Source organism: Notamacropus eugenii, chromosome 3, assembly GCF_028372415.1.
Source record: "Notamacropus eugenii isolate mMacEug1 chromosome 3, mMacEug1.pri_v2, whole genome shotgun sequence".
Lineage (NCBI taxonomy): Eukaryota > Metazoa > Chordata > Mammalia > Diprotodontia > Macropodidae > Notamacropus > Notamacropus eugenii.
In genome coordinates, this window is record NC_092874.1 from 225,959,885 (window position 1) to 225,983,653 (window position 23,769).

Below are 23,769 nucleotides of genomic sequence, written 5' to 3' on the forward strand. Positions count from 1 at the left end.
CCTGATCGGACCTAGCCCCAACCCTCTCCCTCAAAACAAATCATCTCTAATGGATCGGGTTCCAAAAGTTCCCTGGGAAATAAATGAAGTAGAAAGTTCAATGAGTGATGTTGGAGAGCTAGTAATGAGCAGATACAGGGGAAGATCAATTCTACTGAATGATACAGGGTTCTGTCTCTTCTCTCTCCAGCCCTTAAGGGCTGCCCCCACCCACCTACTTTGGGGTATTCCCTCAACCTCCTCCCCCCACATATTCTCCGCCTGCCCTATTTACTCTGGCTCACTGCCCTATCCCAACCCCTGCATGAGATGACCCTTCCTCCCCAGCCCACAACTGTCCGCATTGTACCCTTTATCCTCCACAAGCTCTCCTCTGCCCTCTCTGAGATAATATAGCTCCTTCTTATGGACACTCCTTCCCGGATCCCGTCAGCTCTGCTATCTCTTCCTTCCCTAACCTTTACCCTCCAAGCTTTTCTCATTCCTGCTTAGACATTTCTTTCTCTTCATTCTCCATCCACATCAGGCTTTTCCTATTCCTGCCTTGGCCTCTACTGTCCTGTCTAACCCTAACCCTATCTCTACCGTATATCCCCTTTTATGATTTCCACAACTGTCTCCTCCTTTCTCATCTCACCCTTCTTCCTCTCCCTCTGAATCCCCCTCCTCTCCCTCTCTACGCGCACTCTCTCAGGTTCTCCCCCCTTCATCCCAATTCCCCGCCCCCCTTCCCCCACACCCTCCTCCCACTCCCACAACCAGCTGCCCTGTTCCCAAATTCCGGGCGAGATTCCCAGGAACAAAGCAAAAAAAAAAAGGACAATTTGGGAAATAAACAGAGAATGGGAAGGGGGAGGAGGGAGTACCCAGGTGGGGGGGGCCTTTCGAGTCCCACCCAGTTTGGGGAATGCCCCTGCCCCCCCTCCTTCACCTGGCTCTTAAAGGGGCCGGCCCGGGGCTGGCCAGCTACTTAAGGCAGAGGGGCCGCGGGCGCCTGCAGATGCGCTCTGACTGCTCGAGGAGGGTGGGAAGGGGTGCAAAGCAAGGCCATGACCCCCCGCGGGCTCTTGTTGCTGCTGCTGCCCCTGCTGCTGGGTGCCCGCCTGGGTACCTCGGCACGGTGTCCAGACTGTGGGCAGGGGGCGCCGGCGGGCTGCCCTGGGGGCTGCTTGGAGGAGGAGGAAGGGGTAGTACAGCCGCAGCCAGAAGGGTGTGCAGAGGCCGGAGGGTGCGTTAGGCGAGAGGGGGAACTGTGCGGGGTCTACACCCCTAACTGTGGCCCAGGGCTCCAATGCCATCCCCCCGAAGAAGACGAGACGCCACTCAGAGCATTGCTGCTTGGCCGGGGTCGCTGCCGAAGGTCCAGGGGGTCATTAGGTGAGTTCTCTAAGGTGCCTGGGTGAGCCCAGTCCCCTAAGGAGGGCTAGAGAGAAGCTGCCCCCTCACAACTGTACTCCCTCCTTCTTAGCTCTTTGCACCCATCCTCGTGGCCCGACCACCCAGCACATCCTCCTCCCAGGCTGAGCGCTGGAAAACTAAGTACAAAGGTAGCCTGTAGGGAGATGTAGCTAAAGAGGGGGTGGAGGGGTGTAGATTACAGCTGCAAGAAGCAGGGTCCTTCACCTTACTACCATTATCTACAATTACCTATTACTCCCTTGTCCCCATGCAGTAAGCGGGAGGGTAGAAGAGTCCAAAGTTCTTGAGTTTTGGTGACCCAGAGAGACTACATTCAGGATTTTATTTCTTTATCATGAGAGAATTCCTGGTGTCAGAATTCCCAAGTCCTAGGAAGTTGTCAGACCTCCCCCCCCCCAAGAAAATAAAAGTTGTGATTTGCCCAGTCAGATGGCCAGGAAGTGCAAGGAAGGGAATCTGAACCCAGGTCTTCCATGACTGAGATACCACACTTTATCCCCTGTTTCACAATGCCTTTTTTAAGTTCAGGAGCCCTCATTTCTTTCCTGTTGTTTCACTGGGAAATTGGGGTGGCGGGTAGAGTTGGGAGTGTAACTACAATATCCCAGCCCAATATGTCCAGTTCTTGTTGCTCAAGACTCAGGAACCAGGGAAGGGACCAAAATTCCTGCCTCTGACTTTCCACTTCTCTGGGATGGAGAGGAAGAAATCCCCACTGTATTCACAAATGTTCTTCTTCCCCATTCCCTGGGCAGTCAGTCACCCTTGATTTGGAAGAAAAGAAGCAGAAAAGCAGTCCCTATATTCCCAGCACCCAAGGAAACACACTTGGGAATGGCCTGGAGAGTAAACCCAGCCTGCAGGTTTCCCTGATCCTGCTAGCCCTACCTAACGACATTGGACACAGGTCAGTCTGTCTACAAGCATTTTTTAAATGCTTACTAGATGCCAGGCACTGTACTAGGTGTAGGAGATGCAAAGAAAGGTAAAAACAGCCCCTGTTATCCCCAAAGCTCACAGACTAATGGGGGAGACAACACAAAAACAGGTATGTACAGACAAGATATAAAGAAGATCGATTGGAGATAATGAAAAGGGAAGGCACCGGCATTAAAGGGGATCAAGAAAAGCTTCTAGGCGGGGAGATTCTAACCAAGATTTAAAGAAAGCTAGGGAAGTTAGGAGGCGGACATGAAGCAGGAGAGTCGTGGAAATGCCCAGCGTCAGAACATGGAGTATCTTGTTCAAGGAACAGCAAAGGAGGTCAGTGTCAGGATCAAAGTACATGACTGTGAGTGAACTTTGAGATGACTGGAAAGGTAGGGGCCACCAGTTTATGAAGAGGACAGAGTTGACTCCGAACTTGAAGGGGCATTAAGGGATAGAGACTGGAAGAGAAAGGGATAGAAGAAAACATCAAAGAAAGAAGGACATGAGCAGAGGTATCACCAGGTTGTTGGGGGTGGGACAGAAGGATTGCATCAACCCAAGAAAGCTGGAGGGACAAGAAAGTGATGGAGAAAAAGATAAGAAACCCTCACCTCACTCCAAGTACAGAGGAGCTTGTAGTGGGTGTAGGACAAAGCTTGCAGTTGCTTCATGACCCAAACTGGTGAGGTCTAGGATGTCCAGGCTCAGTTCAGAATTGACAGCATGACTTGAACTGAGGTTTGGTATATTTGAATACCAAGGAAGTTGAAAGGTAGGTGTCTGTTTGCCAAACACCTACGTTATGCAGTTCAAGAACTTTGGGATTTACAAAGAAAGATTTACAGATTAAAGCTGGTGGAGGTGGAAAAAGAGGATGTTACACAGGAGACTTTCTCATTGGTCACAGAGAGATGGAGGAAAGGTCAGAGAAGAGAAATAGATTTTCTTTGGGGCAAGAGGGACAGAGAGGGTGGGGGGGATGATGGAAGGGAGGGCATGGGGAAGAGGGGGAGGGACAGGATCAAACGAGAGAATAGAAGTAATGGGGGACAGGATAGTATGGAGGGAAATATAGTTAAGTTTTATACAACACGACTATTATGGAAGTCATTTGCAAAACTACACAGATTTGGCCTATATTGAATTGCTTGCCTTCCAAAGGGAAGGGGTGGGGAGGGAGGGAGGTAAAGAAGTTGAAACTCAAAGTGTTAGAAACAACTTTCGAGTACTGTTCTTGCCACTAGGAAATAAGAAATACAGGTAAAGGGGTATAGAAAGTTATTTGGCCCTACAGGACAAAAGAGAAGATGGAGACAAGGGCAGAGAGGGATGATAGAAGAGAGAGCAGATTGGTGATAGGGGCAATTAGAATGCTCAGTGTTTTGGGGTGGGGGGAGGGGACATAAGGGGAGAAAATGTTGAACCCAAAATTTTGTGAAAATGAGTGTTAAAAGTTAAATAAATAAATAAATAAAGAGGGACAGAGACCTTTTAGAGCTAGTGAGGAGGTATAGCTGAGTGTTATTCTTTTACTTGGGATAAGTTCCAAGAAGTACACAGTACCTTGTCTCTTTGTCTTCTGTAGCACCCCCATCCCCCAAATCCCTTTCTACTGACTCCCTTGCCTGGGTCCTTCCCAATGGTGAGAAACAAGTCTATAGATCCAAAGGCACTCCCTACACTACCCATCCTAGAACTACCGCACCCTTCTTCCACCCCAGGATGGGGCTAAGGGACCAGAAAGAGATCCAGCAGGGACCCCTCCCCCACCCCCTGCTGGACTTCTCTGAGAGGAACCAAACCTCAGGGTGAGTCACAAGCAGGGTCAGGTAGGGGACACACATTCCTTTTCTGTCCCCGCTGACCCCCTCCTTTCTCCCCCGCTGCATCCCCGTCAGTTCCTGGGCTTGGCACTCCCCCTTCTGACCATTTGTGGAATGCCCATTAAGAAATTAGTTGGCTCGGGAAAAGTTTCTGAGTATTTCATGGAAATTATAATAACAATCTCTCACATTTTTATAGCACTTTCCAGTTTTCAAAATTGGTTCCTATTTATTTCCCCCTCACTGCAGCCTAATAAGGCAGTTAACGCCAATAGTATGAAGCACCATCGGAAAAATGAAATTAAAACCCAGAGAGGTGTTAGACCCAGCATTCCTGACTCCTACACTCAACCCAAAGCCTTTCTCTTCTCCCCATATAGGTGGGAGCTGAGGAATAGGGGTCTCCATCTCTTTTCCAAGTCTGGGAGAAGGGGCCTCCTCTCACCTCCCCATCTTCACCGTGTCTATCCACAGGGGAGAGTCCTAAGGGAACCAAGCCCAGCCCAGGGGGCCCCCAACAGCAGGATGTGAACCGTGGAGGTCGAGAGAAGAACGTGGGCACCCCCTCCACTCCTTCCCGACCCAGTCCTGGGGGTGGACAAGACAGTGAGATGGTGGGCAAGGGGGATGACAAGGGCTGGGGTGGGGAAAGGGGGGGGAAAAGTAATGGTGGAAGGAAAGATAATTAGCACCCCTGAATCTCCTTCTTAGGGAAGGGCTCCAAGGGTCATCTGTGAGTTTGGAAGGGTCCAGCCCCTTAACCCATAATGGAATAAGCTTCAGTGGTGTTGGTAAATCCATTTCCACAGGCTTGCTTGGCTAATTCTCTTTATTGGTAAGGAATGAGGCCCTATCCATGCCAGAGGGGCAAGTAAAAGAAGAGCTGGAGGGAAGCCAAGCCTGCAGCCTCTCCCTTACCCAGGGGTGTCAGGGAGGAGAGAATATGTGAGTTCTGGTTCTAAGAATCCTCTTCTCTCTCCCCCATTACACTGACCATGTTCCCCCAGGGTCCATGCCGCCGCCACCTAGACACAGTGCTACAGCAGCTCCAGGCTGAGGTCTATCGAGGAGCCCGGACTCTTTATGTGCCCAACTGTGACCACAAAGGCTTCTACAGGAAGCGGCAGGTGAGGACACACTTTCATCCCCTTCCCTATGTCCTTCAATTAGCCCATAGACTTTTATTGAGTTCCTGTTACTATTCATGTAAAGTATGGTATTAAGGAGGGCATGTGACAAAAGAACAAGGCACAACGGTTGCTCCCAAGGAGTTTATCAATTAGTTGGAGAGATAGATTTTAAACATACACATATATGTATATATGTATGTATGTATATGTGCATATACGTAAATACATGTGTGTATATACACATATACATACATGTATATATACACGTACATGTATGTATAGAATATATGGGTATGAAAAGAGAACTAGCAATTCAAGGTAGTATTTATTAATTACCAAGTGGCTAGTGAAGGTGTTAAGCAGAAAGAAAGAAGGAACAGTCATCGGGGGGATCAGAATGGTCAGGAGATTTGAGCAAGGTCCTGAAGGATAGACAGAATTTGGATAGTGAGGAGAAAGTAAGGCAAGAGTCGGAAGAACAGAAGTCATGGGTGGGTCAAGGCTAGCAACCAAGGGGACATCTCAGATACATATACCCATTCATAGATCTGCCCTGTGCCCTGCTTGAAAGCCTGAAATAAGAACCAGGAGTCTAGCATCTCCTTTCCCAAATTAGCTTACTGACAATCAGTTCCTGCCACCCTACTCTGTAGAAGTGAGACCCATTCAATTCCATCTCTGTGTCTCTACCCAGTGCCGGTCATCTCAAGGGCTGCGCAGGGGACCATGTTGGTGTGTAACCCGAATGGGACAACCTCTGACTGGCCCCTCTGAATCGGATGCAAACTCCCTCTGCCTTTCTGACCCCAGTGGTTGAGGCAGAGGCAGAGAAGAGTAGCTGGGGCCACTGATGGAGCTGATCTTGGGGGGGGGGGGGGTGTGCCATCGTGGGCTATTTATTGAGTGATGAAGAACTCAAGGAAAAAGAGCCCTGGGTTCCCCCTCCCCCTTCCCCCAGCATTTCCATCTCCCCCCTGGTCCTTCCTCAAGTTGGGCTGTGTGTCAGTGACTCAACTATATGACAGTTGAGAAGGCTGTTGGTGTTGGGTTGGGTTGTTAATAAAGCTGAGTTGGGGTCTTGGTGTCTGTGTGTGATTATTTCCTTCCCCTGCTCCTCTCCTTCACACACCTTCCTGTAGCCCCCTGGCTTATTCTATCTTCACTCCAGCTCACTCTGCAATTTTTTACTACCCTGTCCCCAAGCCAGTCATTAGACTCTTCCTGTTCCTAATCTCCATCCTTCCTGAGATATTTGGAAGTCCTGTGGTTGATGATGTTCCAGACCAACCACATCTCCCATCCACAGTGCAGAGAGATGGGAGCAGAGAGGAGAAGAATGTCTGCCTTTTGTCATGTTCTCTATCCTACTTTGAGGACTTTGTCCCTGACGTTGATCTCTAAACACCATGGGGAAAGAGAAAGGTTAATAGTTAATCTCCAGAACCACCTCTTCCAACTCCTACACTGATCTTCCTGGGAAGAAATATAATAAAAATCAAATCTTATTCCTCCAGGAGTATCTCAGGGAAAGTGGGACCTGATCCCTCAGGGACCCTAGCAGGTGCTTAAAAAGAAGCTGAGTAACTTCTTTTAACTTGCTTGAGGGGGTGGAAGAAGGGAACAATCTCTTCCCTCGAGATTATCCAAATATTCATGTCATCTTCAATGTTTTGAGTGCCACAGAGCTAAGCAGGGAGACTTGGTACCTCTAGGGGGCCATGAATCAGCAAGGAGAGAGGTATTGGCCTCCTACTGATAACAAACACATTTTCCATCTTTTCTTGACCTTCAGTCTGCGGTGTGGGAGGCAGCTGAGAGGACATCAGATTGATAAAAGTTCTAGATAGGCAAAATCCTGTGCAATCAACCTAGTTACCATTGTCAGTGGATAACCTATAGAGCGGTAAGATGAATTGCAAGAGCCAGGAAGCTGAGCTGGAGGTGAGGGGTGGATTCCTGGATCCCTCTGACAGGTGCAAAGTTCATTCTTAGGAACCCTCATTCTCATAAGATAACCTTATCAGGGGCCTAGCAGGCCCCCCTCCTCCAGAGAGGACTTTAGTCCACACTAGTTACACAGTGCACAAGCACTGACTGGGGCAGGTACTGTGAGGGGAGCCAGTTATCTGCTCATATATGGAGCCTAATGGGACCCAGCTTCGGAGGAGAGAGGGGCTAGGATTGAAACAAGCAGACAACTCACCCCTCAATGGTGAGTCCCAGGAGAGTACAGGAAGACCTGTCAGGGAACGGAGACAGGCGAGGGGAGGGGGGAAGGGGAGGAGGACAATGAGCAAAGTGTAGTTGAGAAGGTCTTGAGTCACGTCAGTCCTTTTCCCTACTGGAAGACCAGGAGGTTCTAGATGGAACCTATAATTTTAGACCTTGTCTGCCCAAGAGAAGAGAAATATCTAACATCAGAACGTTTGCCTGATTAGTCTGATCCCATCTTTGTCACTGGCCCTGAACTCTTATGGAAGGGAAATTGGGGGTAAAGGATTCTAAAAGATAGCTGAGGCCTCCCTAGGGTCATAGACAATACAGTCCAGATACTTCCCACCTCTTAGATGTGGCCAATGGCCCCCCTCTCTCCTAGAAAGTACCAAAGAACATGGAATTCCTGACCTGGTACAATTGACAAGGCACATGGAGGTGAGTGGGCTGGAGGGGAATTGGGTTAGAGGTCAGACATAAGGTCCCAGAATCAGAGGTCCGGTTGGAGAGGTCCTGAGGTAAGAGGGAAATAAGAAGACCAGGTTAGAAGTGAAAGTCTTGTCTTGCAGTTAAAAATTAGTCATGAGTCAAGGGTCAGTAAGGATGTGGGGTCAAGCAGCCCTGTAGTTTGGATCACAGGGTCAAGAAGGAGGGGGGGGGGGCAAGGATGGAGGTCCAGAATGAGGCTTTAAGGAAGCAGAAGTCAATGAAGGTCCAAGACTAGGAAATGAAGGAATCTGGGGTGGTCTGTCTTACTCTGGCTCTAAGTCCCTCAGGCTGTGAAGGCAGAGTTGCTGGAGCAAGCCCACCAGCAGCTGACTAAGCTATTTGATCGCGCCATGTGGGAAACTGTACAGTCCTACCCACCTCAGGGCTGGGGCCAAGCCTCAGCACCCCAGGAATCCCCAAAGAGGTAAGGATCAAAAGGTGGGCAGCAGAAGCTTTCCCATTCCGGGACATTAAACATCTTCCCACCAGCTCTTTCCCCCAGATCGTCAATGAATGTCTCCTCAGTTTTCTTGCTTCTGTCCCCTGGCATCTCCCCTGTTCTCTGGAATTTCTCTGTTCCCTATCTCCATTCAGAGCCCGGGAAGCAAATCTGGACAGACGGAAAGTGTTCATCCACCGCAAGTCACTACTCGAGTGAGTCAGGGTGAAGGCAGTAGTTAGAGGTAGGGGAAGGGATAAGGGCAGATGGAAACCAGGAATCTTGACCTCCAGGCTTCGGTGGACCAGGGAAGATGCTTTAAGTCTTGGTTTTCCCAGGATAACAAGATATGATTGAGTTAGAAAGGGGTTTGGACAGACCAATCACTGAACTCTTTAACCTCACACAAACTTTGGTCCTTCCAGTGAGCTGATGGAAGTTAAGCATTTTCGAACCATTTACCACATGTTCATTGCGGGACTATGTGTCTTCATCATCAGCACACTGGCCATAGATTTCATTGATGAAGGAAGGTATGGGTGCTTTGGGTACCACAGCCTATACCATGGTAACAGCTCCCTCCCCCCAGTACCAACCATCTTAGGCAGCTCCTTCCTCCAGCTGTGTTCCATTCTGTTTTCAAGTTTTGCCTGGAGAGAGAAAACACAAGGGCTAAGTAGTCTGGGGAGGTGGGGAGGTGAGAACCCAAAAGATGGTTGAAGTCAGGAGGCCTGGGTTGAAATTCCAATTCAGACTCTTACTAGTTATGTGACTTATCATTTTTCTAAATGTAATTTCCCAAATGGGTAGAATAACATTTTTGCTAAAGGGTCAGTATAAGGAAAATATTAGCTCTAAGAGCCCTATATTTGGTATCATTAGGAACATCAGTATCTAGGCAGGGGGTATCTGGGAGAGGATAAAAAATACACCATCTGGATAGATCATTTCCTAAGTGTTCTTGGGGAAAGTCCACCTCCCCCAAGAGACCCTACTTGAGTCAGTCAATCCATAGGCATTTGCTAATTACCTACTGCCAGCCACTGCACTAAGAGGTAGAAGTAAAAAGAAAGTCAAAAGACAATCCCTGCCCTTAAGGAGTTTAAAATCTAATGGGAGTTACAGCAAACAAGCCAGCTCTGTATAGGATAAATCAGAAATGATCAGTGGCACTAAGGCAAAGGATGGGCCTATGAAACACATGGCATTTCATATCATTCAGGTTGGATCAGGATGATGGGGCAAGTTGAAGGGTGTCCCTGGGGTGAGGGTCCTGTCAGGGCAATGAGGAAAGGAGAAAATTAAGCATGGCAGTTGACTAAAGTGTATCCTCCCTGTATTTCCTCTTTCTACCCCAAGGTTAGTGCTGGAGTTCGACCTCCTGATCTTCAGCTTTGGACAGCTGCCCCTGGCCCTGGTGACCTGGCTGCCCATGTTCCTATGCACTCTCCTAGCCCCATACCAGGCTCTTCGGCTATGGGCTAGACCCAGAGGCCCGGGGACCTGGTACGCAGGGGCAGTGCTAGGGGCAGGGCTTCTAGCCATCCAAGTGGCCGTGTTGGGTGTTCTTCCAGTCCACGTGGCTCTGGAGTACCAGCTGTCTCCTGCCTCCCGCTGTATCTTAGTCTTTGAGCAGGTGGGGGCCGAACCTGGGGCATAAGGAGGTGGAGTGGGAGAAACTTGGATGGGTGGGTAAGGTTTCGTAGAGACAGTTAAGTCTGTAAGGGATGGAGCCAACCTTGAGAAAGAAAAGGAAGAAGGGTGAAAGTGGGGTCAGACTGAAGTCTTCCAAAGAAGTCAATTCTGAGGTAGCCCAAGCAATCCAGGGATACTGGAGGCTGCCTAATGAAGGATCAGGTAGGACTAGGGAGAACCCAATTCTGACCTGTTGTGCTCTGCCATCTTCAGCCCCTGTCCTCCCCCCAAGAATCATTGAGTGATTTAGGTACTATGAGGCACAGAATAAGCCTAAAACAGTGTGGTAAAATGGAGAGCACTTTTTATTTAGTGTCAGGGGACCTGGGTTTGAATCAATCTATTAATCAATCATTATGGACTTCTATGTTCTAGGTGTCAGAGCCAAACAGATCCTTTCTTTAAGGAGCTTATATGGGGTAAAGGGGTGGGCTGGAAATATGTACACCAATAGGTACATACAAATAAATCAAGATCAGTTTTTGGGGGGAGAGGGCAGCAGTAGCTGTGAGAACTAGAAAAGATTTCACATAGAAGGAAACAAGGAATTTTTTGAGAGACCAAGGTGCAGTCAAAGGATACAGCTAGTACAAAGAGCCAAAGATGGTGATGGAGTGTCCTATATGAGGAATGGTAGAAAAGTCAATTCAAACAGGCTCCAGGATACAGGAAGAGGAGTAATGTTTCAATAAGGTGGAAAGGAAGATTGGGAGGTGTGGAAAGCTATAAAAAAGCCCAAAAGCTTAGGTTAGACTCTGAAGGTAATCTGAGACTATTGGAGTATGGAGTAAGAAAATGCCACAGTCAGATTGAACCATAGGGAAAATCACCTTGGCAGCTGCGAGGAAGAACTAGAGAAAACAACTTGAGGCAGGAAGATTGATTAGGAGGCTATGGCCAGAGACTGGGAGATAGGTGCACTAAAATGGTGCCCATGTGAGTAGGGAAGGGAAAGAAAATAAGAATTTATAGAGAGCACCTACTATGTGCCAAGCATTGTGCTAAGCACTTTTTTTCAAATATTATCTCATTTGATCCTCACAATATCCATATGAGGTGGATGCTCTTAATATGCTCATTTTATAGTTGAGGAAACTGAGGCAAACAAGTTAAGTGACTTGCCTAGGGTCACACAGCTAGGACATGTCTCAGATCAGATTTGAACTCAGGTCTTCCTGACTGCGGGCTACTGCACCAAAAGCTGCCTCTAAAGAGAGGGGGACCCAGTGTGAGATATATTGGGAAGACTGACAAGATAAGATCTGAATCCTGTCTCCAACACTGACCCACCTGTATGACCTAGCACAGGGCAAGTCACTTCTTCCTGAATGGATTGAACTAGACAAACTTCAATATTCTTTCCAGCCATGAAATCTAAGGGTTACTTCAACTTGAAAATTTGCACACAAGGAGCTTTTAATACTGACATTTAATATCAGAGAGTGCCACTCCCCATCAACTTTCCCTCTCGTAGGAAGAACTAGGCTAGGCATCACAAAGCCTGGGTTCTAGTTTAGGTTGAACCACTTATTCCTTTTGTGACTTTGGACAACTCCTTTCCCTTCTCTCAGCCTCAGTTTCTTCATCTGCAAAGTGGGGACAATACTCCTACTACCTATATCACAGCATTGTTATCATGACTATAAATACTAAAGTGCTATGTGATGATTGTCCTTATTTTTCCAGACTTGTATCCCTTGTACCTAGACTTGTACACATTAGGTGTTCAGTAAATATTTGTTGACTTCAAGCTGTAACATTTCTTTCCAGTTTTAATATAATATGATTCTCTCCCAATTTACACCCAGGTCCGGTTCGTGATGAAAACTTACTCCTTCCTGAGGGAAGCCATACCTGCAATCCTCCATGCTAAAGCAGGTGAATCCTCTGATAGAAATATCAACTCTCCAATCCCCACACCCCCTATTTCCCTGAAACTCCTGCCCCATCCTCCTCATTACTCACCACAATCTCCTCTGCGTAGACAAAGAAGTCAAAGACAGACAATGGTCTCTGCTGCTCCCTCATTAGGCACCAGCCCTCCACCTTGACTTAGAATTACTGCCGTCCTTCTTTCCCCTGGGATAAATGATAAAGGTGGTGGCATTAACTCCAGAAGGCCCCTGTGAAAAAAATGACACAGTCAGAATTGTTAGGAAGATAACTTTGGGCATGAGATGATAAATGCGACAGCTTTCCTGTAAAAGGAAGAAGGATAGGAAGCCTGAAGACAGAAGGGTGCCCCGGGTGGGGTCAGACCTGACCTTAGAAGATAAAATGCCTCTGGTGGAGGGGAATTACAAAGAGGTCATGAAAGTAAGATCTCCTGCTGCTTGTTGGCTTGGAACCGACATTACTCCTTATATTCTTCCCCTACAACCATCATCGCTGGAGAGTTTCTCCTCTCATTCCTTGTGTCCTCTGTCTCCTCATCTTAATCCCCTTACTCAACTCCTATTGAATCTCCAATCAGAGTCTGATCCTTCTCCCCTTATTAATCCAGTAGTCCCCAAAACCCTCTTGCTCCACCCCCAACCTAGACCCTTCCTTCTTCTTCTTTACTTTGCTTCTGTCTCCATCACCACGACAGGTGAGGGAGTCAAAGCTCCCAGTTTCTCCAGCTACCTCTATTTCCTCTTCTGCCCCACACTCATATACAGAGAGAGTTACCCCAGGTGAGTTTTCTGCCCTACCTTGAGTGCCCAGTCCCACCTAAAGCCTTGTCTTTCTGCTTTCCCTTTCTCCCTGGGGTCCTTGACCTTACCCTGAAGCCCCTGAAAGCAGATGTCCCAGATCCCAATCCCTCAGGTACTCCTCCCATAACTGAACAACTGAGGGAAAGGGGACTCCAGGGGTTCAAAAGTAAGACCTTTTGGGGAGTCTGTGACATTCCTCCCAATTACTGCTCCAGGACAACCCATATCAGGTGGAATTATGTGGCCAAGAACTTTGCCCAGGTCAGAGGATGGGAAGGGATGGAGGTCGGGGGAGGGAAGGAACCTATTGTTGGGGGGAAGGGGAGGTGAATAGGGAATCTGATGGGAAAAAGACTTAGTGGAATCTTTGGGCAAAGGAAAGGTGGGAGTTCAGGGAGAAGGATTCAGAAGTTGGGGGTCCAAGTGAGATAGATATTCAGGATGGGTGGATGCTCAAGGTAGTGGCCTCCATCCTCTCCCTAGGTCCTGGGGTGTCTGTTCTACGCCTGTTTCATCCTTGGCCGTCTCTGTGTACCCGTCTTTGACAACATGAGCCGTGAGCCCTTCAGCACCCGAGCCCTGGTACTCTCCATCCTGCATGCCACACTGCCTGGTGGGTCCATTCTAGAGAGAGTGGAAGCAGAAATGGGATGTGGGATACAGGATGCTTTTCTCGGCCTAGTGGGAAGACTCTGGCTGGAATAGAGGGGGAGGATGTGAGCAGCCAATAGCAGTTTTTAAAACTGAGAAGATAATGTTGGGCAGGAGATAGTGAAGGAGAGAGCTTCCACCAGAAAAGGGAAGGATGAGAAGCCTAAAGGCAGAGGGAGACTCTGGGTGGAGCAAGGCCTGACCTCAGAAGATGGAATGGCCCAGGGAGAGGGGGGAGGAGTCTGACCTGGACCCCTCCATCACCCCCAGGTATCTTCATGCTGCTGCTCATTTTCTTTGCCTTTCTTCACTGCTGGCTCAATGCCTTTGCAGAGATGCTACGGTTTGCAGACCGAATGTTCTACAGGGTAGGTAGGAAGAAGGGGAAAGGGAAATAGAAATGAAGAGAAAAGAGAAAGCTTCACCAGGAAATGAAGTAGGTGGTTGCCCAGGGGGATGATTTCAGGAATTTAGAAAGTTCCTCTTTCTCCAAAAATACCTCCTTTCTCCCCCCCCCCCCCCCATGAGAATGAATGAGTGAGCCTTACTCTCATAAGATTTGGTTTAAGGAGGGATTAGCATACACACTCAGTTGGGTATGGGAATTTATCTTATCTTACAGGAAAGTAGGGGGAAGGGGGTAAGAGATTAGGGAATGATTGAAGAGAGGGCAGATTGGGGGAGGGGTAGTCAGAAGCAAATACTTTTGAAAAGGGACAGGGTCAAAGGAGTGAACAGAATAAATGGAGGGCAGGATAGGATGGAGGGAAATATAGTTAGTCTTTTACAACATGACTATTATGGAAGTGTTTTGCATGACTACACATGTATAACCTATATCAAATTGCTTGCCTTCTCGATGAGGGTGGGTGGAGAGGGAAGAAGGCAAAAAATTTGGAACTCGAAGTTTTAAAAACAAATGTTAAAAATTGTTTTTACATGCAACTGGGAAATAAGATATACAGGCAATGGGATATAGAAATCTATCTTACCCAACAAGAAAGTACGGGGGAAAGGGGATAAGAGAATGTGGGTAGGTGATAGAAGGGAGAGCATTCTGGGGGAAGAGGTGATCAGAATGCATGCCATCTTGGGGTGGGGGGAGAGGAGAGATGGGATGAAAATTTGAAACTCAAAATCTTGTGGAAATGAATGTTGAAAACTTGTTGAGCTCTTCAGACAAACTTCACAACTCAGAAAGCCCAAAGTTCAAGGCTTGTCTCTGAGTTATCCCACCTGTATTATCCTTAACCTCTTAGCTTTCCAGGCAGCTCTAGTATATCTGGGAATTTCTGACACATATACAAATCAACATAAAAAACAATTTATTCTCTTCCTATAGTAAGATTTTCTCCCTAATTGCTGTTGTTCAGTTGTGTCTGATTCTTTGTGACCTCAATTACGTTCTTCTTGGTAGAGATACTGGAGTGATTTGCCATTTCCTTCTCCAGCTCATTTTACAGATGAGGAAACTGAGGCAAATAGGGTCCTTATATGACCTTGCCCAGGATCACACAGCTAGTAAATGTCAGGCTGGATTTGAACTCAGAAAGATGAACCCCAAACTCTGTATCAAGTGTATAGAGTGCCAAGCAGTCAGAAAGACTACCTTAATTAAAAATACAAAATCCTGTTATCAAATTTTATCAGTCATTGACACCTTAGTGTAAATTTCTTCATCAGATCCTTTTTTAAAAAATAATACTTTATTTTTCCCCAGTTATATGTAAAGACAATTTTTTAAAATTAATAAATTTATTTTTAGTTATCAACATTCTCTTCTATAGAATTTTGAGTTCTACATTTTCTCCCCTCCTTCCCCTTCCCAAGATGGTCTGTAATCCTATGTAGCCCATACATATACAATTATATTACACATATTTCCACATTAGTCATGTTGTGAAAGAAAAATCAAAACAAAAGAGGAAAACCACAAGAAAGAAAATAGTATGCTTCGATCTGCATTCAGATTCCATAGTTCCTTCTCTAGATAGCATTTTCCATCATGAGCTAAAAAAAAATTTTAGGTTCCAAATTTTTTCTCTCTCTCTTTCACCTCCTCCCTCCCTGAGACTGTCAGCAATTTGTTATAGGTTATTGTACATGTTCAATTATGCAAAACATATTACTATATTAGTCATTTTGTGAAAGAAGACACAGACCCAGAAAAGGAAAAACAAATACAAAAAGTGAAAAATAGTATGCTTTGATATGAGATCCTTTTCTAAAAGCCAATTTGGATAACGAATTAGGAATGCAGGAGGGTAGTCAGTTCCTTCAGGAGGCATATCCCAGAAAAAGGTGAAATTTTGCCCATTTACAACCTTTGAGGGAACACAGTGATGGAGGAGAGTAAAGGGAGGGTAAGGAGGATTCTGGGATGTGGAGAACCGCTAAGGCAGAGTGGATAAGGTGTTAGGAGCTCTCTGCTCAGTACCAAGCAGCCTGGCCCTCTTGTCCTCAGGACTGGTGGAACTCAACATCCTTCTCTAACTACTATCGTACCTGGAATGTGGTGGTCCATGACTGGTTGTACAGCTATATCTACCAGGATGGACTTCGGGTAAGGGGGAGTCCCCAGACCACCTGTTCCCAGAACTCCCTAGAAACCTCTCCATGTCCCTAGCCAAGAAGATTTCCCTGCAAGTGTCCAGGAAATGAGATTGGCCTTCTTAAGTCACTTAATAACCTTCCTAGACTTCATAGACTTCACCTGTAAAATGAGGGCATCTGAGGTACCTTCCAGCGTTAGGGGTAGGGGTTAGGATCCTAGAATCTCCTCCTAGTCTTTTTCCAACTTATTCCTCTCATTAAACTCAATTGTTGGGAACTTCCTGGTGCTTTCTAACTTTTTTTGCCCTTTGCTACTATTTATCCAACATCTTATGCTTCAGCAGACCTCTCTCCCTGACCTACCTGAGTGAGAACTCAGTTTTAGAACAGACTCATAAAAGGTCAGAGCTGGAAGAGACCTTAAAAGTCATCTAGTGCAACCTTTCCTTTTATTTTTTTAAAAGCACCTTAATTTTACAGATGAGGAAACTGAGGCAGAATTGGACCCTCCTCTAGTTCTCTACACAAGGGAAGGCTGTGTTCGTAGTCCATTGGCCACCCCTACCCTGCCAGGTCTCCCTCCCCTAATATACCTCCTGTCCTTTACTTGTACCTTTCCTTCTCTTACAAGTCTCTGGAATTGGAAAGGACTGGAGAGTATAGAAAATTAGGACAACAGAGATTGCCTACTACAGAAGTTCTTAATCTTTTTTGTGTGCTTTGGACCCCGTTGGCAGGCTGGGGAAGCCAATGGGCCCCTTCTCATAGAATATTTTTCCAAATGTATTTTTTAAGCACAGAGTTTTTTTTATTCTTTTTTTCAGTTCCAAATTCTGTCCCTCCCCCCATCCCATCTCCCATCTAATGAGATGGCAAGAAAAACAAAACCTGTTATAAATATGTCATATAATGTTTTTAAATGCATAAAATAAAATATATAGGAGAACAGAAGAAATCAATTATATTTAAATAGTTACCAGAATAAGTTTTTTGAAAGTTCATGGACCCTAGCATCCAATTTCTTGATTTTGGAGTTGAGGAAACTGAGGCCCAGGAGAAAAATGAGTTAAGACTGCATAGCTAATGAACATCAGAAAACCAGATTCTTCTGATTGAGTCCAAAACTCCTCTCTGCTCCAGTCCTTCAGACCCCGTCCCTTTTGCCTCTTGACTTCCTTAGGAAGGTTTCATGGGGAGAGGGCTCAGGGGAAAGGAAGAAGCCAGAATACAGCTTGAGGAACACTCTCCTCTGCCCTCTCTCCCTCCCTTAGCTGCTGGGCATCAGGGTGCGAAGGCCAGCCATGCTCAGTGTGTTCCTGGTCTCTGCTGTCGTCCATGAATACATCTTTTCCTTTGTCCTGGGATTCTTCTACCCAGTAATGCTGACTCTCTTTCTTTTTGGAGGTAAGCAGATACTCTCTCCTAGAGTCATCGGAGTCCAGTAGCAAGATAAAAGTCAGGATGGCTGGCAATGGCCCAGCACAGACACAAGGATGGAGAAAAGAAGGCGGAGGAAAAAAGCAGACAAATCCTGGAAGGGCACTGTAGCACGGATGGACAGTTCTACTGAGAATGAATCAGACTATGCTTCTTGGACGAGGAAATTGTGTTTGGAAGGCAGAGAGAGACAGGGCTGGGGCAAAGATGGCTTCTGAGTGGCAGAGCATGAAGCACAGGGTTTTGTTCAGTTATTTTTCAGTTGTGTCTGACTTTTTGTGACCACATTTAGGGTTTTCTTGACAAGGATACTGGAGTGGTTTGCCATATCCTTCTCCAACTCATTTGACAGATGAGAAAACTGAGGCAAACTGGGTGAAGTGACTTTTCCAGGGTCACATAGCTACTAAATGTCTGAGGATAGATAGATTTGATGGAGGATAGATTCAAACTCAGGAAGATGAGCCTTTCTGACTCTAGGTCCAGTGCTCTATCCACTGCATTACCTATTTGCCCCAGATGTTCAGGTAGATTTGCCCAAATAGGTATGGAAGTCTGAGCTGGAGAGATCCCATTGACAAGGACATGAAATGAGGTTGGGCTAAGTCTTTACAGATTGGATGAATGAAGGGCACCATAACACCCAGACTAAAAACTTTAGATTTGACATGATCCATTTGATACCATGAGAATCTAGAGCTAAGGTGAGATGGATGAGAAGCTGTTATTCAGTCATGTTCAATTCTTTGTGACTCCATTGGGAGTTTTCTTGGCAAAGATACTAGAGTGATTTGCCATTTCCTTCACCTACTCATTTGACAGATAAGGAAGCTGAGGCAAACAGGGTGAAGTGACTTGCCCAGGGTCACACAGCTAGTAAATATCTGAGTGTGGATTCAAACTCAGAAAGATGAGTCTTTCTGACTCTAGGCATTGTGCCATCTAGATGCGACATGTCTTGGCTGAGAATCCTTAACCTTACTTCTTTTCAGCATTGGGAAGAGAGAAGGGAAATGAGATGAGTTGTCTCCTTCTGGTACCTCTCTTAGCAGGCTATGCCCTGGATAAAGACTGAAGACAAGAAAAAGTTCCTTGGGGCAGAGGGAAGACCAAGCACTATCTTTGAACAGCTTGGGGAGATGGTGCCCAGAAATCATTGAGGGATATCATAGCAATACCTCTGGGCTGGGGAGGAGTTCTGATGGTGCCTGGGAGCCAGGAAGAGATTTCTTGAGGAGTTAGAGACATGATTGGGGGATGATTTGGGAGGGCCAATTCCCAAGGCTTAGGTGGGATTCCTGGGAGAGACACTGAAGGCAAGGGGGAAGACTGGGGAATGGAATCCCAGACCCATCTAATCTCTTCTCTCTAGCAATGCTTAACTTCCTGATGCATGACCAGCACACTGGGTCCATGTGGAATGTCCTCATATGGACGATGCTTTTCCTTGGCCAGGGAATAATGGTCAGCCTGTACTGTCAGGAGTGGTATGCCAGGAAGCAATGCCCACTGTCCCAGGTAAGGGACTGCTTTCCTGGTTCCTTCCTTTCCAGTTCTCTTCCTAGGCCAAGGCCCTCAGATAGTCCCAAATGTAGCCTGTCATTCTAGGTGAATGGCAGGGCATCTTTCTCACCAGCCAGTTTACTTCTCCCACCCCTACTCCTAGATGCTTTGACCTACCACTCCCCCTAGCCTAACCCTACCTACATGCCCTGGCTCTCTGGCCAATGAAACTCCTTTTCCCCTAAACTCATACACTTAGGACTGGATTTCATATTGGAGAGGAGGTCTCTGTCTCCCCACTGCCAGCCTGAATTTACTTCAGGGTGGAAGTTCTTTTGGGTCATTCATAGCCATTCACCCCACACCTCATCCCTAGTAGAAGAGGACTTTGCTCACACTCTCCCTTCTCTGGAACAGACAACCTTCTGGGGACTGGTTACCCCACGATCCTGGTCCTGCCGCATGTAGAGGTCAACATGCTGCATGCTCCTCCAACCAAAGTCTAGACCTGGAATTTTACTTCCCAGAGTCTCAGCCCCATCCCTTGGAACCAAGGCAGTACAATCCTGAGTACCACTTCAGTGGCAAAAAAACAGCTGGAGTACATGAAACCTGTCCATGGGTGTCAGGGGAAGAAACCAGAAGACGTACAGATAGCTGAATAGAAAGGAAGGCCCTCTCTCTTCCTCTGCCCCAGGTTTCAGACACAGCACTCTGCCGACTCTACACCTCTCTAGAGTTCAAAAGACTTGGGGGACCCTTGGAAGGACTTTTGAGAGCATGAGGGAACTTGAATAAATTGGGGGGTTAAGACATGGGAGGGGGTTTGTTGTCTCCTGTTCCTCTTCTCCCAACAATAAACTTCCCTTTCTGAGCTCATTCATTGTAAAATTGTCCCTGCGTGTACAGGTTAGCTCTGTGGCTGGGAGGGAATGAAGATGGAGCTGCCTTAATGAATGAGAGCCTGTTACCATTGCCTTCTGTGCTCCCCAGCTTCCCCTCTGGCCTTTATCCCATATATACACATTCTGAGATTCTCCCACTCCTACAACTGTGCTACCCCCTGCATCATTTCTGTGACCCTTCTGCTCCCAGCCATAGTCTGCTCTCCCAACTCCTGATACCATTTCCTGGCAGGGTGTGTGTGTGTGTGTGTGTGTGTGTGTGTGTGTGTGTGTGTGTGTGCATGTGTGTGGACACATACATATACATGTATATGTATATATATATATATATATATATATATATATATATATATATATATATATATATATATGACTCAGTAAAGAGTTAGTGAGTGATTGATGGGCAGTATGGTATAGGAGAATGAACACTGGACTTGGTTCCAAGTTTACCAGCTGTTTGACTGTGAACCACCCTCTTTGAGCCTTGGGTTCCTCATCTATAAAATGGGAATAATACCTACCCGAGTGTTACTACGGGGATAATGCTTTGCTACTCTTAAAGCAGTGTGGAAATTTGAGTTATTATTGTAGATATTATCATTAATAATATGGATAGGAGGTAGACCTGTGATCTGTGGCAAAGAGAACTTTCAGGAGAGGAAACTTCTTCTACCAATGCAGTCAGCATTTTATCTGCGACTTCTATTCTTAAAAAGTACCCTAGAGCAGTGAGAGGTTAAGTGACTTGCCCAGGGTCACACAGACTGGATGTATCAGAGACAGGACTCGAACCCAGATCTTCCTGACTCTGAGGCCAAGCTCAATGCTATTATTATTGTTGATGATGATTTTTTGTGTTATTATTATGTCCTGGGGAGGGGGGTGGAGCTCACTCCAGTCATGGAGTAGGATCCCCTTTGTCCAAACACTGGGTAGAAAGCAGACTCACTGAATTATAGAGAGCATCTAGGAATGTGGGTTGGCCAAAATTCCTAGGTCTGGTCAAGAAAAAATACAGCTCTTAAGAGGGTTCAGAAAGATGTGACGATGATGATTATGATATTAATAATACCTATTGATGCACTACTTTAGTAAAGATGTACCACTTTTTAATATATTGAAGTACCACTTAAAGATTTGCAAAGAGCTCCGCATATATTATCTAATCTTATTCTCACAACACCAGTGGAATTTGGTGATGTTATTGGGAGTATATAATAATATCACCCAGTGGATGATATTATTATTTCCATTTTATAGATGAGCAAACTGAGACAAACAGAGGTTAGATGACTCGGGCAGGGTCATACCATTCATAAATGCCTTTATGTAGGAGTTGCACTCAAGTTTTTCCACTTCCAGGTTAAGGACTCCCTATCTACCATTCCACCTTGCTGTCCCCAGAAGTATACCTTTGTCTGTGTCTTCTTACTTTCAACGATCTGATTGTTGAGTCTTCCTTCCATCAGGGCAGCTCATAGCTCATGCATGTGTCCTCATCCTGGGTCCTTTTTGCCCATGCACTCAGTGTAGTCCCTGAAGCCGTGATGCAACAGAGGATGGATCGCTCCACTGCTGCTTTGGCCAAGTTTGGCTTAACAATGAACACCAACAAAACACAAGTCCTCCACCAGCCAGCACCACTCCATCCACACATGGAAGCAAGTAGAGAAATTTTGAATGCTGTGGACAAGTTCACTTACCTTGTCAGCATACTTTCCAGGGATGTACACATAGATGAGGAGGCTGACCATGTATTTCCAGTGCTAGCTCAGTGTTTAGGAGGCTCTGAAGGAAAGTGTAGGAGAAAAGATATTAGACGCCTACTAAACTGAAGGTCTATAGAGCTGTATGGCTGTGAAACATGGACAATATACCAACACCACGCCAGGAAACTGAATCACTTCCATTTGAATGGTCTTAAAAAAGATTCTGAAGATCACCAGGCAAGATAAGGCATGGGACATTGAGGTCCTTTCTCAAGCTGAACTGTCAAGCATTCAAACTCTACTGCAGAGAAAGCAGTTCCGACGGACTGGCCACATTGTTCTAAAGCCAAATGTTCATTTACCTGAAAGACTATTTTACAGAGAACTCACACAAGGCAAGTGCTCACATGGAGGTCAGAAGAAGCAATACAAGGACACTCTCAAAGACACTCTCAAGGTCTCTCCAAAGACCTTTGGGATTGATCAAGTGAAATGGGAGATACTGGCAAAGGACCACCCACCATGGTGCATCAAAGAAGGTACTGCTCTATGAACAAAGCAGGACTGCGGTAGCTCAAAAGCAAATTTAGAGATATCTCCACTCCAAATGTTAATGTGGACTAACTGTGCCCAACCTGTGGTAGAGGCTCCTGAGGTCATATTGGTCTGATCAGTCACAGTTGGATACACTGTACCTTGACTCCACCATAGTAATGTCATTTTGATCCTCTTTGAGAATGAAGGACAACCAACCAACCACCACCAACCAACCACAGATTCTCCACAAAGTGTCCGTCTAATGTACTTCAGAGCTTCCTTTAGTACTTTTTATATTCCATCAGTACCGATGGAATTTTCTGGTTGACCATCTATTATCCTTGCTCTTATATATATCCATCTCTTTTTCTTATCATGAATTTCCTCAATGGGGTCTCTGGGGCCAGTTCTTGCAGTCTAGTGACCATTGGAAATATGCTGCAGCCTACTGATACCTACCATATATACTCTCCATCAGACTTTTGGTCACCAATAACTTTGATTCTCTGGATATTTTATTCCAAGTTTCACAACCATGCAGTGCTTTAGGAAGAATGTTCATATTGAACATTGGTCCTTGTGCTGGAGAACAGTATGAGATCATGGAAAGCATTATACATTTGTCCAAAACCAATCCATCCCATTCTCTTCTTGCTAAAAAGTTCTGGAACCCAATGTATTATCCATGTGCCAATTTCAGATCTATATATTTATATACTTACTCAGAAGTGTTATGGGTATTTGAAAATGTGCCTCTTTAGTTTTCTTCATCAAGAACTTGTCATCTTGAACATTGTCATAACTAATGAACTAATTGTTCTATTTGGATGATACTTATTTTTCTTTGGGTTATCCAACTCCAAGTCATACTAAGGGTGGGGAACCTGCTGCCTCGAGGCCACGTGTGGTCCTCTAGGTCCTCAAGTTGACCCTTGGATTAAATCCAAACTTTATAGAACAAATCCCCTTAATTAAAGGAGTTATTCTGTAAAACTTGGACTCAGTCAAAAGGCTGCACCCATGGACCTAGAAGGCCACATGTGGTCTTGAAGCCACAGGTTCCCCATCCTTGACTGGCAATAGGCTTTCCACTATATCCATTTAGTTTTTCTTTTAAAGATTATTAGGCCCGTGTACCCCTGTGGAATTTGGGAGGGGTGGGGACTGGAAGACAGAAGATATGGTGTGAAAGGGGCATGATTGAATAAGGCGGCAGATACATATCTACGCCCTTGTCTATTTCCCATTTTTATGCATTGATGGCTTACTTAAATGGTTTAGATTGAAACTTCTATAATTATTCATAATGCATTCTTTTTTACTTTGTGAAAAGCAAAGGATAAGAAAAATAATTATTTTAGCTTTATTAGAGAAAATCAGGACATCAAAGAAAAGACAGAGTGGTTGTTTGGGGTGGATTTTGCTTCTTTTTTCCCCCAGCTGTATATTGGATGAAGGTAATAGGTTTTGACTGAAGTGGCTGTCACAATAAAAATCCAGGCAGGAGATTTCAAGTAACTCTGAGTACAATATCTGTATAAACCACTAGGTGGCTCTTCTCGCCTGTTCTGGATACACGTTCACATTTCAACTGGCCGAGCTATTCCCACGCTAGAGGACGCTCAAAGTCTACAAAAGC

At 45.9% G+C, this 23,769-nt stretch overlaps 2 protein-coding genes across 4 annotated transcripts; both read left to right on the forward strand.

The window, feature by feature from the left end:
• Nucleotides 1–863: 863 nt before the first annotated feature.
• Nucleotides 864–6,384, forward strand: IGFBP6 (insulin like growth factor binding protein 6). Its single transcript, XM_072654789.1, has 4 exons — nt 864–1,377; nt 4,647–4,786; nt 5,180–5,299; nt 5,997–6,384. Exons 1-4 carry the CDS (start codon nt 1,050–1,052, stop codon nt 6,117–6,119), a joined length of 711 nt encoding a protein of 236 aa, XP_072510890.1. The 5' UTR covers nt 864–1,049; the 3' UTR covers nt 6,120–6,384.
• Nucleotides 6,385–6,476: 92 nt separating this feature from the next.
• Nucleotides 6,477–19,858, forward strand: SOAT2 (sterol O-acyltransferase 2). 3 transcript variants are annotated; one of them, XM_072654788.1, is made up of 15 exons: nt 6,477–7,243; nt 7,899–7,954; nt 8,293–8,429; nt 8,600–8,659; nt 8,870–8,977; nt 9,804–10,080; nt 11,948–12,017; nt 12,730–12,814; nt 13,051–13,096; nt 13,319–13,448; nt 13,757–13,854; nt 15,951–16,049; nt 17,311–17,443; nt 18,849–18,994; nt 19,397–19,858. In XM_072654788.1, exons 2-15 carry the CDS (start codon nt 7,949–7,951, stop codon nt 19,445–19,447), a joined length of 1,446 nt encoding a protein of 481 aa, XP_072510889.1. In that variant the 5' UTR covers nt 6,477–7,243; nt 7,899–7,948; the 3' UTR covers nt 19,448–19,858. The 3 variants fall into 3 exon arrangements, with proteins under 3 accessions (XP_072510889.1, XP_072510888.1, XP_072510887.1); XM_072654786.1 differs by lacking the exon at nt 6,477–7,243 and adding an exon at nt 7,283–7,514; XM_072654787.1 differs by lacking the exons at nt 6,477–7,243; nt 19,397–19,858 and adding an exon at nt 7,277–7,514 and having other exon boundaries at nt 18,469–18,940.
• The last annotated feature ends 3,911 nt before the right edge of the window (nt 19,859–23,769 follow it).

What these genes read in the sequence shown, in the direction of transcription:
- IGFBP6 (XM_072654789.1), top strand. Translation starts at nt 1,050, where the DNA reads ATGACCCCCCGCGGGCTCTTGTTGCTGCTGCTGCCCCTGCTGCTGGGT. An exon ending in AAGGTCCAGGGGGTCATTAG is followed by an intron (nt 1,378 to 4,646) that starts GTGAGTTCTCTA and finishes GTCTATCCACAG; the next exon opens with GGGAGAGTCCTAAGGGAACC. An exon ending in GCTTCTACAGGAAGCGGCAG is followed by an intron (nt 5,300 to 5,996) that starts GTGAGGACACAC and finishes GTCTCTACCCAG; the next exon opens with TGCCGGTCATCTCAAGGGCT.
- SOAT2 (XM_072654786.1), top strand. Translation starts at nt 7,439, where the DNA reads ATGGAGCCTAATGGGACCCAGCTTCGGAGGAGAGAGGGGCTAGGATTG. An exon ending in CCCCAGGAATCCCCAAAGAG is followed by an intron (nt 8,430 to 8,599) that starts GTAAGGATCAAA and finishes ATCTCCATTCAG; the next exon opens with AGCCCGGGAAGCAAATCTGG. An exon ending in CAGACCGAATGTTCTACAGG is followed by an intron (nt 13,855 to 15,950) that starts GTAGGTAGGAAG and finishes TCTTGTCCTCAG; the next exon opens with GACTGGTGGAACTCAACATC.